This window comes from Marmota marmota, unplaced genomic scaffold (assembly GCF_001458135.2).
Source record: "Marmota marmota marmota unplaced genomic scaffold, marMar, whole genome shotgun sequence".
NCBI classification, from domain to species: Eukaryota; Metazoa; Chordata; class Mammalia; order Rodentia; family Sciuridae; genus Marmota; species Marmota marmota.
This window is the reverse complement of record NW_025999913.1, coordinates 2327275-2341964: the sequence shown is the minus strand read 5'-3', so window position 1 is coordinate 2341964 and position 14690 is coordinate 2327275. Positions and strand designations below refer to the sequence as shown.

General features: G+C 36.1%; 1 protein-coding gene across 15 annotated transcripts in view; it reads right to left on the bottom strand.

Moving 5' to 3' along the window:
* The window catches only part of Fars2 (phenylalanyl-tRNA synthetase 2, mitochondrial), a 509560-nt gene that overhangs the window by 374232 nt on the left and 120638 nt on the right, over positions 1 to 14690 (bottom strand). For all 15 annotated transcript variants that reach the window (XM_048799745.1, XM_048799744.1, XM_048799738.1 and 12 more), the window contains one exon: positions 11730 to 12362. In XM_048799745.1, coding sequence (XP_048655702.1) covers positions 11730 to 12344 — 615 coding nt within the window. In that variant the 5' untranslated portion in view covers positions 12345 to 12362. The remainder of the gene's footprint in view (positions 1 to 11729; positions 12363 to 14690) is intronic.

The window sequence follows — 14690 nt, the reverse complement described above, 5'->3', positions numbered from 1 at the left end:
AAACATTTGGGCAGAGGGAGAAAAAAAATAAAGGAAATCTGTTTCAATTCAAGTGTGTCTGACAGGGGGAGTTCTGCCTAAAAGATTTTTAAAGAAGAGATTAGAGAAACATGGTGACTATAATCTATCAAGGCCAAATTAAAATGCCCTCAATAAAGCCCCTCCACATAAGGCTATTAAGGAAACCCAATAACCACATGGTGAAGAATAAAACCCTGTCATTCACGGAAAGACAGAAAAAGTGATTCAGGGCCGAACGCAGGAATAAAGAGACTACCTTTGGCTCACCACAAGAGTAACAGTGGGGAAGCTCAGAACATGAAGCCCAGGAGCAGGAGGGTTCTAATGAACCATCTGGAAAGTGGGAGAGAACATCAAAGGGAGCAAAAGTGAAATTTTCTAATGATAAATAAGAGCAGTTTCTGACAAGGAAACCACAAAGAATGCCAAAGGGCTTGTTCAAAATGAAGGATGCCCACTCTACTAGCAATCACTACAGGCAAGGGGCACAGCCAAGATGAGAAGCCCTTCCCCCACTCCTACACAGACAAAGAGTGATCATGACAATTTTTTAAAAGGGGGCAGTGGTTAAACACAAGTGTCTGAAGTACCATTTCAGTAATGTGGTGTAATCAAAATTATAATGAAAGCTTATTTCTCCATTCTCTTATCATTCTTCTGTAAAACCACTTGTCTTTGTTTCTGTGTAAATACTCATGAATTATATATTTACCATGAATATTTAGAATGTCTTCCTAACTATTGTGTTCATTTATAAGAATCTAAAGTTCTGTATTTCATAGACTGGTAAAAATTTCAATAAAGGTCTAGGGACTAGATTAAGCAAATCTGTGTTAATGAATAAGCAATGATTTAATTTGCCAAATGCAGTCATGTGTTTAAAATCTCTATTACTCCATGAAAGAAAGAGTATGTTAACACACAAGAAAGTGCAAGGAAAGCATCTCAAGACAAAGGAGAATCCTTTAAAATGAAGAAAGACATTTATAAAACTTGCTACATTGCTTTTGTATTGTCAGTTTTCCTAGAAACTAAAAAGAAAAAAAAAAAAATGTGATCATGGACCAGGACTAGGTAACCCACCCAAGTTTGAAAACCACTACCCAGGAAGGAAGAAACTAAAGAGAGACACACATTCTTACATAAAAATTTTAAAAAGAAGAGGCATTTAGAAAATGGATTTTTTAAATAATAATGAAGACAGAAACAGGAAGGAAGGCTGATCATGAATCACCTTAGCTTCAAGACAAAGAGCTGGTACATGAATGTACAGGACACAGAGAGTCCAGAGAGAGGTGACCCACGGGATGTAACCAAAGGAGACTGAGGACAAACTAGGGAAACAAGGACTCTGAAGTCAGGACTGACAAGAAACTGCAGACACAACTCCTCACTTCACCCACAGGGACCACGGGTCAGCGCAACTGCTGAAACAGGACCTCTAGGCGCAACAGGAAAACAGCTTCTCTGAGCACTGGTCCAGGTGTGCACTTTTTAATTACAAATTTTAATCACATTAAATAGACACAGGATTTGTGTGGGCTCCCTCTGCTGGGTCTGCCAAATACATGTTAGCTGCCATTCTTTGAAAACTAAATGTCTCAATAAATGTTTTCTAAACATTTAGTACTGAAGCTGTAGAACAGTGGGTTTCAAGTCTCAAAATTCTTCTATACACCAAACAATCATAACATTTTGTATAATTTGCAAAGAATATGACACCACTCACCCTCCTTATACCTCAAGGGTAAACATTATTCTGACTTTGTTGTTTGGTAGTCCCATGCATTTTTTTCATACCTACTTACATATTTCTCTAATTGAAAAACTGGGTACCTGTGCACATAAACAGGGGGACAGAAAGCACAACGAAGTACATAAGAACACGCATGGCTAGGTGTACTTTGTTGTTGAGCACATTTTTAATATTGATTTAGAAAGATAATTTAGCTCCCTGAATACAACATTAAAACCTAATCCTTGTTGACATTTGTACCTTGAGTTTACGTTCGTTAACTATTATAAAATATTCAATATACAGAGTTCATTTTACTTACCCTTGCTCCTATCGATGGACATTAGTTTCTTTTTTTGTTTTTTCCTCTTTTCAAGTTTTAAATACAACATCCCAGAGTACACAATTTTGTTTTCATTAGAAACTGCCAAATTACACTGCAAAGTCGTGGTAATAATGGATATTTCCAACAGAAGGGTATAAAATTTGGGGGTCCTCTAGACATTTCAGTTTTCCAGATTATTAAATTTGCTACTCTGATAGGTTTGAAATAACATTTGGTTGTTTTAATTTGCACTGCCTTGTTTACTGATCAGCTGATCCTTGTTTACCTGCCAATCATGTATTACTTTCTTCTATCAACAGGTCACTTACAATGTTTGACCACTTTTCCTTCATTAAACAAAACAAAATGAAAACGCATGTGATGTTTAAAGAAAAATAAAAACACCTACATGGGTGGTTAACACCCACATCCATTTCCAGCAAGAACAGTACTGAAAACTAGAAAGTCCTTTCATGCACATACCAGATCACACCAGGTCACTCTTCACAGGGTAACAACTAAATTTGTTACTCACTGTTCCTTGCTTTCCGTTACAACTGTTCCACATATGCATGCACTCCTACTACATTAGCCATTTTGGCCCACATTTTCATCTGTTTATAAATGTAATTATACAATGTCAAGCATCTGTAGCTTTCTTTCATTGTTCAACGCTGCTTTTTATATTCACTCATGTTGAACCATGTAGTTGTGATTTACTTCCACAGATATGTAACACTACATACCACCATATAAAGTTGTTCCAGTTTGAGACTAACATTAACAGTGTTAAGAAACATTCACATTTATTTCCTGATAGATGAGACACACTCAAGAATGTCTCCAAAGTCTAAAAATGAGAACAGGATTTCAGGTGTGGTTTTCTTCTTCTTATTTACTTTTGAAAAAGATTTCATTTTAATTGACACATAATGCATATATTTGTATATATTTCATTTTAATTGATGCATAATGTATATATATTTCAATGTGATGTTTTAATTATATATACACATATATAATGATTAAATGATTAAATCAAGCTAATTAGCATATCGACCACCTTATGTGCTTATTTTTTTAATCACAACATATACATAGTATTTGAGTTCATTCTGGAAAAATCATACATGCAAAGGAATTTGACTTCAATCCCCTTCCCTCCCTCGCTTTTCCTCCCCTCCTCCTGCCCCCACCCTACCAAACTTCATTTCTTCTACAAATAAATAAAGGTGAAAAACTTGATATATGAGTATAACATGGTTTTGTTAAATTCATTCCATATTTCTTCACATTTCCCATCCTTCCTATCTTTCTTCTAGCCCACCAATCTTCCCTGCATCTTCATGATACCTGATCCCCTCCAAAACCACCTTCTTTCCTTTATTTTACTTTAGCTTCCACGTATGAGAGAAATCATTCAACCTTGATTTTTCTGGTCTGGCTTGTTTCACTTGGCATAATTTTCTCCACTTCCATTTACCAGCAGATGCCATTATTTCATTCTTTTTTATGGTCTTCTGCCATAGAATGAAATAATAAACATTCCAATGTGTATATATAACACATTTTCTTGATCCATTTACCTACTGACCGGCATCTGGGTTGATTAGGCTTTTGTGAATTGTGCTGCCATAAACATTGGAGTGGCTGTTATCCCTGTAATAGGCCGATTTTAGTTCTTCTACATAAATATCTAGGAGTGAGAAGTTGAATCACATGGTGGCTCCATTCCTAATTTTTTGAAGAATTCTGCAATCCCACCAACAATGTATGAGCGTACCTTTCTCCCCATATCCTCACAAGTATTTATTATTCTTCATGCTCTTGATAATTGCTATTCTAACTGAAGTGAGATGAAACCTTAGTGTACGTTTGATTTGCATTTCCCTGACTGCTAGAGATGTTGAACATTTTTTCCACATATTTCTTGGCCATCTGAGGTGGGGGATTTTGTACATCCCAGGGCATTCCATGGTTCCATATATTCACTCATCCTTAATATTTTCAGACATTTAGCTACTGGATTCTATTTTAAAGACCAGGACTTTTTGAATATTCAACACAGGTCTTCTGTCAATTATACAAAAAGCAAATTTTCATTCAACATGTAGCTTGTCCATATTTTTATTTATGTATCTACTTCAGCCTGTCTCAACTTCATTTATGGAGCCTGTCATTAGGCAAGTTTACATTAACGTAGTCAACTTTAACACTTTTCCCCTCAAGGATTTTTGTACTTATACATTCTCACATTTCAGATATTATATTCTACCAACGTGATAATGAAAATTTCCTATGTTATCTCCCAGAATTTTAGAGTCTTCCCTTCAAGAAATGGATTAATTTATTCAAAAATAAATTTTGCATTTGGTATGAGGTAGACAATGAATTTTCCCTAGATGATTGTTTGAGAACAAATGATACAGAACCCATCATCCCCCACTTACTTAACATCACTTCTATTTTATAATAAGTTCCCAACTCTAAGAAGTGTTTCAATGTTCTCTATTTGATTAACCTTTTGCCACTGCTGAAGTATCTTAATAACTACAAAACTATAAATCCTAATACCTGAATAAGGCATGTCTCCTTATACTTATGCTCTGCCTTTGAGTTTTAAAATTGATCCTTCAATTTTTCTAACTTACCCACTGGGCAGTTTGATCAGACTTACATAAAATGAACAGATTAATTTTACAAAATTACAATCTTTATTATATTATTTCCTCCCCATTAAACTAAAAGCCTGGTATGTACCTCTTTCTTCTCTGTATTTTAATAACATTTATTGATTTTTAATTAATTTATTTTGTAGTACTAAGAATCAAACCAAGGGCCTCGTTAGTGGTAGAGTAAGCACTCCACCATTAAGTTACATCTCCAGTAATATTTGATAATTTTATCCATACGTACCTTCAGCATCTTATATAATTCACACTGGGCACTTCAAAATTTTAGTAACAACTATAAATGAAATCTTTATTCTATTCTATTTTCTAATTGGTTACTACCAACAGAAAAGAAACACTAATTTTTTTCCATATTCTTACATCTAATAACTCTGAGCTATCATTTAATTATGATGATTGATCTGGGTATTCTATTAATTTTCTGGGTAAACCATCAAAACTTATGCAAATAATGCAGTCTTCACTGATGTTTTTCATGCTTATAAATTGAATGTCTCTATTTTACCACACAAACTAAAATTTCCCACACAATGATGAAAATGAGCAATGACAGCAGGTGATTCTAACTGGTAGTTAATTTTGATAGAAATGTTTATAATGATTCACTATTAATTAGGATGTTTGCTGTCAATGTTTGGCAGATATCATTTACAAAGTTCAACAAGTTCCTTTCTATTCCTAGTTGGCAAAAGTTTTTATTCTGAGGCATTAATGTCATGCAATGCTTTTTTAACGTCATAGGATAATTAAATGTCAAAAAATTCTTTTTTCAATGTCTACTGAAATAATAAAATGCTTTTTCTCTTGTATCATTAATATGGCAGAATGTAATATATGCATAATAATGAGTAGGGTACAATTTGCAGATATTTCATCTAATTCTTTACATGTTCATTAAAAAAGAGAAGGATTGATACTTGATAAGATCAACCTTCTAACACCTTCTTAAACTGCTTTGGACATTAATGCATCTAACCTCATAAAATGAATTTAAATGGATGTCCATTTCTATTTTATGATACAAACTATACAAGTCTTTCACAATTTTGGTAAAAACTAGTGTAAAAATATCTGAAACTGATGGAGAAGATGCTACTAATTCTAGATTTAATTGTTTTTAGTTTTCTGTTGTGTGCAATTTGTGTTCTTCTCTTTATATGTCCTATGTTTTTAGAAATTCCTGATATTTGTCTGCCCTATGAAAGCAGGGGTGGTACATGCTCAAGTCAGGTTTTTTGACAGACAGGCCCAAGTGCTTTCCTTCTTCAATCTTGTTTTGTTCCTAAACTTATATTAGGAAAATTTCAAACACATGCAAACATAAAAAGTATAATGAATCCTTATGTATAAAACTCCCAGCTGATTTACAATTCATAACATTTCATCCATCCTCAAATGCCAAATCCCCCATCCCACAATATTGTGACAAAAAAAGAGACATTGCAGCACTTTGCCCACAGATATTTTAATACACTTCCCTAAAAGATAGAACTTTATAGAAATGTAATATTATCATCACAGCTGAAAAAAGTGGAAAAAAAAAAGAAAGAAAAAGAAAAAAACTCCTTAGCCAGGTACAATGGCACATGCCTGTAATCCCAGCGTATCCAGAGGCTGAGGCAGGAGGGTTTCAAGTTCAAAACCAGCTTCAGTAGAAGCGAGGGTCTAAGCAACTCAGCGAGACCTTGTCTCTAAATAAAATACAAAAAAGGGCTGGAGATGGGGCTCAGCGGTCCAGTGCTCCTGAGTTTAATCCCCAGTACGAAAACAAAAAAAGCATAGTTATTTTAAAACATTCAGTTAGTGTTTGAATTCCTAATGGCCTCAAATGTTTTCTTTTTCATTAAAAATGTTTTATGTTAATAAGATCTACACATTGTGATTACCTGATCTTTCTTTTAATTTCTAGGTGCCATTTCTTCTTGTTTTTGTGAATTTACTTAAAGATATTGGGTCACTAATGCAGAACAAAGCTTCTAGAACTGACAAAGGGACATTTTTATATTTCCAATTGGTCATGAACTGAGATGTGGGCCTACTACACACAACAGGTACACAAACTACACTCATGCAACTCACAAAGAGCATTTAAGAACATCTGAAACCATCTACATGCTAACACAAAAAGTGCACGGACATGCTGGAGGAGGACAACTTGCACATTTGTAAACACTCTGCAGTGTTAAACATTTCTACTATTTACTTTCTTTTTAAAATTTTTTTATAGATTTTTTTTAAGATTTTTGTTCTTTTTAGTTAAACATGACAGTAGAATGTATTTTGATATATTTATACAAGCTCAACATCCTGTACACCCCCAAGACTAGGATCCTAATTAGAGTAAGATATACAACTATTTACTTTTCGTTCCTATTATATTCTGCATATCTCATCTTGAGCAACACTGATATAAATTTCCCATAGTCTAGATTTAGATTTTTACATCTCTATGTGATTTCCGCTGTTTATCTGTCCTCTATATGCCCTATAAATGTGGGAGTTGAATCTATAACTTCATCAACTCCAACTTTTCAGGCAAGTCTTTACTGTTAGTATCATATTGTTTCATCAGAGACACAGAAGTGAGATTGACCCCATTTTTGAGATATTAGTACTCATTAATGAACATAAAATTAACACGTTTTGTCAAAATGTCACTAGTAAATTTGGTGCCCAATGCTTATTATTTGAAAATATCCCTTAGGAAGATGTCCTTCTCTCAGGTACCACTGTGTCCCTCTATGACCTCAATTACTAACAGTACAGAACTTCTAGCTGTAAGTTTTAACTTCCCATCCTTTTGTGAAGATCTTGTCACCTAGTTGTGTTGTAGATGTTATCTGCACTTTTTCTTTTCACTGTTTCAGCTGATGTATCACTTGGAAACACTAGGGATATTATTAATAGGCATACCAACCTGTCTCCTAGGATTAAAAAAAAAAAAAATTCCTTGTAGCATCTTAAAGTAAACATTGAATTCATTGATTTTCAGAGGTTCCAATGTTTTTAAATAAACACATTTAAAGCTAAATATGCCAAAAATACCCTGTTATCAACATCTCATTAGTTTTGCCTTTTTAATGCTATGACTCTATGGTTTAAGTAGAGTCTAGCAATATTCTCCATCGTAAAGTGACAATCTCTCCCAACATATGAGCAATATGAAATGAGTATTTTCACTGTTGGTGAGTGGTAAGTAATACGCAATTTAATATAATATTTCTCTACTCATGAATCTAGAGTTGTGAATTTCTTAAATTTATGAGGCCATGAAAATTTTCATCATTCTTTAAAATTGCTTTCTAACTACAAACTACAATATAGACAAGCAAGCATAGATCCATGTTATAGATTCTTTCACATTTATTTAGACTTCACCTATCAACTAATAATGGGCAATTTATTTTAAATATTCCAAAAAACTATATAGATTTGACTCCTGGGTACAGAATATAAATGGACATCCACATATAGACACAAAACATTTATAAAAATAACAGAATTCATATGCACTCACATATAAATACAGTTTCATATTTTAAAAATAAAATGAATCGAGCTTTTTAATCATGGTTTTCAGATATCCTTTATCATTACTCATTTTTTCTGCTTAATCCACAGTAGTGGTGGGTTTTGTTGTTGTTGTTGTTTTGCTTTTTTTTTTTTTTTTTTTAAAAAAAGTAAAATCTTCTACCATAATCAAGAACTTGGCAAATTCAACTTTTAGTTCTTCAGTCTCGCTTTATGTATTAAGGTTAAAATACTGCATACATAAAAGTTCATAATTTATTAGGGTTGTTGGTTGATATATTATACCCTATTTATCATCATTTCTATAAATTCTACATTACCTAAGAACAGTACTGCTGTACCCATCTTCTTTTGGTAAGCATTTGCTGCATATATCACTTTCCCATCCTTTATTTTCAACATTAGGTGTCCTTTGTTTCAGATTTCTCTAAACATTTAATCTAGTAATGAGTTTCTTTAATTGCTAAGTTTAACCCATTTTAATTTGTAAATACTGATATATTTGAATTTATGCCTATATTTTTCATTCCTACTTACCATCTTCCTTTTATTTCCTTTATGCTGACTTCTTTTAAACTAACAAAGCTTCCTAAACTATTATTTTTTCACTGTATCAGTATGGAAGGCATGGAGTTAACTCAGTATCCTTTCCCTAAATGTGAAAACTTTAGCAGACTTTACTTATTCATTGCCCCTTCCAATTTGTTAGCGTCATTTGTAGTTTTCATTTTATCTTTTTTTCAAAACACAAAAGGGTTTTTCCCCCATGCTGAGATAAAACAATGTTTTGTCATAGTTCATTTCCTTTCTATGTGCATCACTGTTTCTTTGGCCCTGTAATTCTACAATTTTCTTCTTGCTGAATTACATATTATATTTAAATGATTACAAAGATTATTTAATAACAGGAAAGCTTTATAACAAGAAATAGACAGGTATGGTGGCAGACATTTGTAGGAGGCTGAGGGAGGAGGACTGCAAGTCCGAGGCCAGCCTGGGCAACTTAATGAGACTCTACCTCAGAATAAAAAGTACAAGGGCTGGGGATGCAGTTCAATCGCAGAGCACTGGCAAGTTCAATCCCTAGTATGTATGTACATGTGTATGTATGTATATGTGTGTGTGCATCTATATATGTATGCATGTATGTATATAAAATTCTACATATGTATCTGTATATGTATGTACATATATAAAATTCCTATCCACAGGAAAATAAAAAAAGATTTTCTTGAGGATTAAGATTAGATCAGACTTAGAACCAATACTTTGAGAACAGAAATTCTGAAACCACTACGTCTCTCTCCTCCCCACTCCCACTGATGAAAGAAAAGCTCCCCTTGGGTCTTAAGCAGGTGCCCCTTACAAAGCAGTTCCATGGAAATCAAGAAAATACAGTAAATTAGGCAATGAATTCAGAAGACTCATGTTCCAGTTTTCGCTCTGCTGCTGACTGGCTGCACATCCTTCTGCAAGTCATTAAACCTTTTGAGACCTCAGATTCCTTATATTGAAGTGGAAATAATCTACCTCACACAATTTTTATTAAGAGCAGTAAATGAAACAATGAACTGAAAGCACCTTATCAAATTATAAGGAAATCAGACTCACATGCTCCTGTGTGCAGTAATTTTTAAACTGTAAATGAGAACACGCAGTAACTTTATCTGATTAGATTAGCCATGCATGTTCCCTGCTAAATTGGACTGAACCCAAACAAATATGAACCAAGGAAAGGGCTATTTCACCACCCTCTTCCTATTTTCCATCTTCTGTGGTAGCCTGGATTTTCCCTCCATTAAAATGCTAGTGTGCATCTCATAGACTTCATAGCCTTCACTGCCTCTCCCACGGCAGGCAGGCTTATAAACATCAGTGTGCACTTTCCTGTTTTATTTCTCTAATGAGGTAAGCTGGACTGCACACCTGTCCGATGCTGTGACCTGTACATCACATTACCGGCATCACAGCCCCTCTTGCAGATTAATTATAAGTGACATTCTATCACTTGGTCATATTTCCCAGACTCTGACCTGTCTTTGTTCATTTCTTTTAGTTTCCTAATACATCCACATTCTTTTTAATAGTTATTATTCCTAATTTAGAAAACAGTCAACTATTCCAAGAAGTAAGACCACTTTAAGCTCCCCAGAGACGGCTCTGATGGCCTTTTGTGGAAGGCTAACCCATTGTTGAATTATCATAGATTCACAGGATAACATAGATTCACCTTCGGAATCAAGCAGAAAGCAAAGAGAATGAGGAAACAGTCTCATCCAGTCCTCCCCAGCTAATGACTTATTTAATACAATACAACAATGGTTATTTATTAGCCTAAGGTTCCTATACTATTTATTTTCATATTAACAGCCAATTTAGCTTGTGTTTGCAGAAGGGAGTTTTGTGACCATAATAATTCCTCCTGTTCCAATGAGCAATATTTGGAAGGAGATTGCTAAAAGAGTAAATGAAATACTTCCTGAGCCTACTTTAATTCTACTTCTTTTGCTACAAGAGTAAATGAAATACTTCCTGAGCCTACTTTAATTCTACTTCTTTCTCACAATGAAAATGGAGCCATACGAATTAACATACGAATTAAGGATAAATGATAGAATTCTTTAGGAAATGGACTCAAGCTATTTAGGAATTTTTGTAATTTGCAAAAATGCATCTAATATATTACACTAACAATATAACAGAAGCAAGGAGTATTTGACTTTTGACTAAAAAAGTTTTATGCACTCAAACACACACTTCAAAAACAACAGCAATTAAGACATTCCAAATCATCATTTGAATGAGAGTAAGGAAAGAGCTTAGGAATGAGAACAGTTTAGAGTTGAAGCCAATACATCTCCAATCCCCTAAGGTATATAAGAAGTTCATTATCTCTAACAGCATGAAAACATAATTAACTTCTACTAACTGAGAACTGAAATAACCTGACCACAGGTTTCAGTGTTGTATCTTTAGTCAATCTGAATTAAGAGTGAATTTGAGCCACAGACTATCCATTCACAAGCCGTGACTTGGAGAAAAGCAGGTGAGTATTGAGAGAAAGGATAAGGTCAGACAAGAGAAAACAATATCTGATTTCTGAAGTTATATTAATAACAAATCTGCCATGTACAATGGAGGGTGAGAAACCATGTACAAAAGACATCATGAAAAATGGATGCTTCAGGCTAGGGTTGTAGCTCAGTGGTAGAGCGCTTGCCTAGCACATGTGAATCACTGAGTTCAATACTCAGTATCACATAAAAATCAATAAATGAAATAAAGGTATAAAAAAATGGATGCTTCACTATAGCAAAATAAAAATCAAGAATGATTCTACCAATTTTACTGAGATAACCTTTGTTGACAATAGCAAAAAATGTAAATGATGTCCTTCAGAGATGAGAAACATCTCAAGACTCACCTCATGCTGGGAGAAGAGCCGAACACCCTCCAACTGATGGAAAACTGGGTAGTGCTGGGAGTCAATCTGGTCACGCCGGTAGACGTCACCCACCACTAGGAAGGCATCCAGTCCTGCATGCACCAAGTCCCACTGGTGTGCAGAAGTGTGCGCTCTCAGCATGTGAGTTCGATTCAGGTAGTAATTGTCCCCCTTCTTCCTGCTGGGGTGGTGAGCTGGGATGAGCAGGCTATCAAAGTTCTGCCAGGTGGTGACCACTGGACAAAGGTCGTCATAGACCGAGAATAGTGGTGTCCCAGAGCGGCCCACATATTGCTTGTAGAAGTACTCCTTCACTCTCTCCTTGATCAGCCACAGAGGGTGGTGCTGCTGGTTGTGCAGATTCCTGCCAACCCTGGACAGGACCTTCTGGGTGAGGTTGGTATGGTCATCCTGAGGGTAGGACTTGCCCAGCAACTCTGTGACACTGCCTGGAGCTCGTTGGGCAACAAACTCTGATGTAGCTGGCCTGGAGCCCCACACTTGATGCTGATGGCTTCTGCTGACAGGACTGATCTTCCTCACCAGGCAGACGTGTGCATGGGCAGCCCTCCAGAGAGCTGAACAAACCATCATAGAAATTCCTCACAGATTCTGAAAAGAGCACACATGCATAGCCCAAGTCAGCTTTCACTCTCTGGAGAGTAAAGTGTGCCCTTTGTGTCTCCCACCAGTTCCCCACTTTCCTAAAGACATGTACCCTTCCCCACTGTCCCCTCTACACAATAGGAAGATCAGTTAAGAAATTATGATGGCAGAGGCTGATATGTTTAGAAAAATCCCACCAAAAAACTCCTGTTGAAATTTAATTGCCATTGTGACAGTATTAAGATGGGACCTTTAATAGATGAATAGGTTGTAAGAGCTCTGCCTTGTGAATGGGATAATTCTACTATAACAAGAGTGGGTTCCTTATGGTGGAAATGGGATCCAAATAGAAAGATAACCTCAGACTCTATCCTCTCTCCTCCACCACAAATCATTACCCAAGGAAGCCCTCACCTCATGCCAGCACCTTGATTTTGGACTGCCCAGACTTTACAACTGTAAACAATAAATTTCTTTTCATCATAAATAAATAACCCTGTCTGGTATTCTGATATGGCAGAAAACAGACTAACACAGAGACTTAATGACTAAGAGGAGGTGGCAAATACCCAGATGTAGACGACCAAACCCTGCAACTGGTAACAAGGAAGTTAAGACCCACAGCAAAGGATTCTGGACCACTAATACAATGTTCTTTCCCCACAGATCCCTCAGGGATCTCAGTAATGAGAATCATTATATGTCATATTCCAATATTCATAAATAATTTAAGTTCATAAACCTAAATCACTCAAATGTATCTTCTAAAATTTGGAATTTTATCTACTGAGCTACTTTAAAATATACAACTATGTGGTTATTTTACTACAAGGGCGATGCAATCATAATAAAAAAACACTTCATGGTATCAAGCTGCATCAGGGGAGCACTACTTTGCTCCAAGTGACCACCAAAAGCTCACCTAGCGTGTACCTGAGCAGTATTATTCACCGGATTCAAATTGAAACTGAGAATACTTAGCTCCAAGTTAAATTGCTGTGCTTGTGTGTGAGTGCTTATTTGAAGCCTGTACGTAGCACTTTTGTCTAAGAGTATCATCATATGAGAAGTTTCCAAAGATACCCCCAAACTCTGGATTTTTATTCATCTGGAGCCATTATTTTATTCTGTCCAAGTTGCTTCAAACAGGGTTAGGCATCAACTGAAGTCTATCTTCCCATCTCCACTGCTCAGTGACTTATCACTGCAGTGGATGTGAATTTTAAATATGCATATTACAGCTGTATGCACCTTAGTGCACACTGTATATTGGTGGGTACCCAACTCAGCACCCTAACTGACACAAGAAAGAACTTTGTTCCAAAGACAGATGCTGTTATACAAAGTTCAGAATTGTTCTGGAAAAGGTGTTTTGGAGATACTCATAGTGGCTGTCTATACTTTTCCTTCTCAGTTTCTAGCTCCTCATACACCCAGACCTACTTCTAGGATATCAAACATGTGACCCTCCTTCAGGCCACTTCACTGATCTCCTCACAGCATCGCTGGTGTGCCCACTAAAGTTTAATTTTCTTGTCCTCATTCTCAGTCATGCTTACATCTCCCACAGTCCATTCTCCTCACCCCAAAAATTACGTGTTCTTTTCAGTTATCATCTTTCACAGAGAAAGATTAATGAAAAGGATAGCTTTCCCACTCGTTTGTGAGAAGCCAAGTTCTTTCTGTTACAGAGCAAGGCCATCTGTGGAGCCACAGCAACTGCGGAGGTCCGGTCACGGGTTCTCCTGTGATGCTGCATGGATTTCAGAGGAGTTGCGCACAGAGGCAGGCAAGCTTATTAGAAGAGACTAGAAAAAGGAAAAAGGGAGAGGAAGTGGTCCCCTCTGAAAGGATGAAGATAGTACACCTCTCCTGCCTTCCAGTTTTATCAGGGATCCCAGGGAAGTTTCCAGAGTCCTGCCAAGGTCCACCTCTTGAATTCTGATAGACAGTAGGACTGCATCAGACATTCAAGTTCCCACCATACAAGTCTTAACAAAAGGAGGGAAGATTTTTCTATCGAAATGATATGCCAAAGATCCAAGGCAATCCTGAGTCACCTTGGCATATCGTGACTGGTCCTAATTGGAACCTGTTATTAAAAGATTTTATGGTTATGGGGTTTTGCTTCTAATTATCCTGTCTCTTTGAGTACTGAAATCTGTGTAAAGGTCACAAAAGTCTCAGTCCTTCAGGGTACCTTGTGTTCTTTTAAGCAAGAAAGAGCCTTTTGGGCCTATGTCTGTTTTGTAGGTAACAGGCTGCTTCCTAAGGAATGTAACATATCCTGTTGACTAATGCCAGGGTAAGGCTGCAGGCAAACTGCATTTGGTG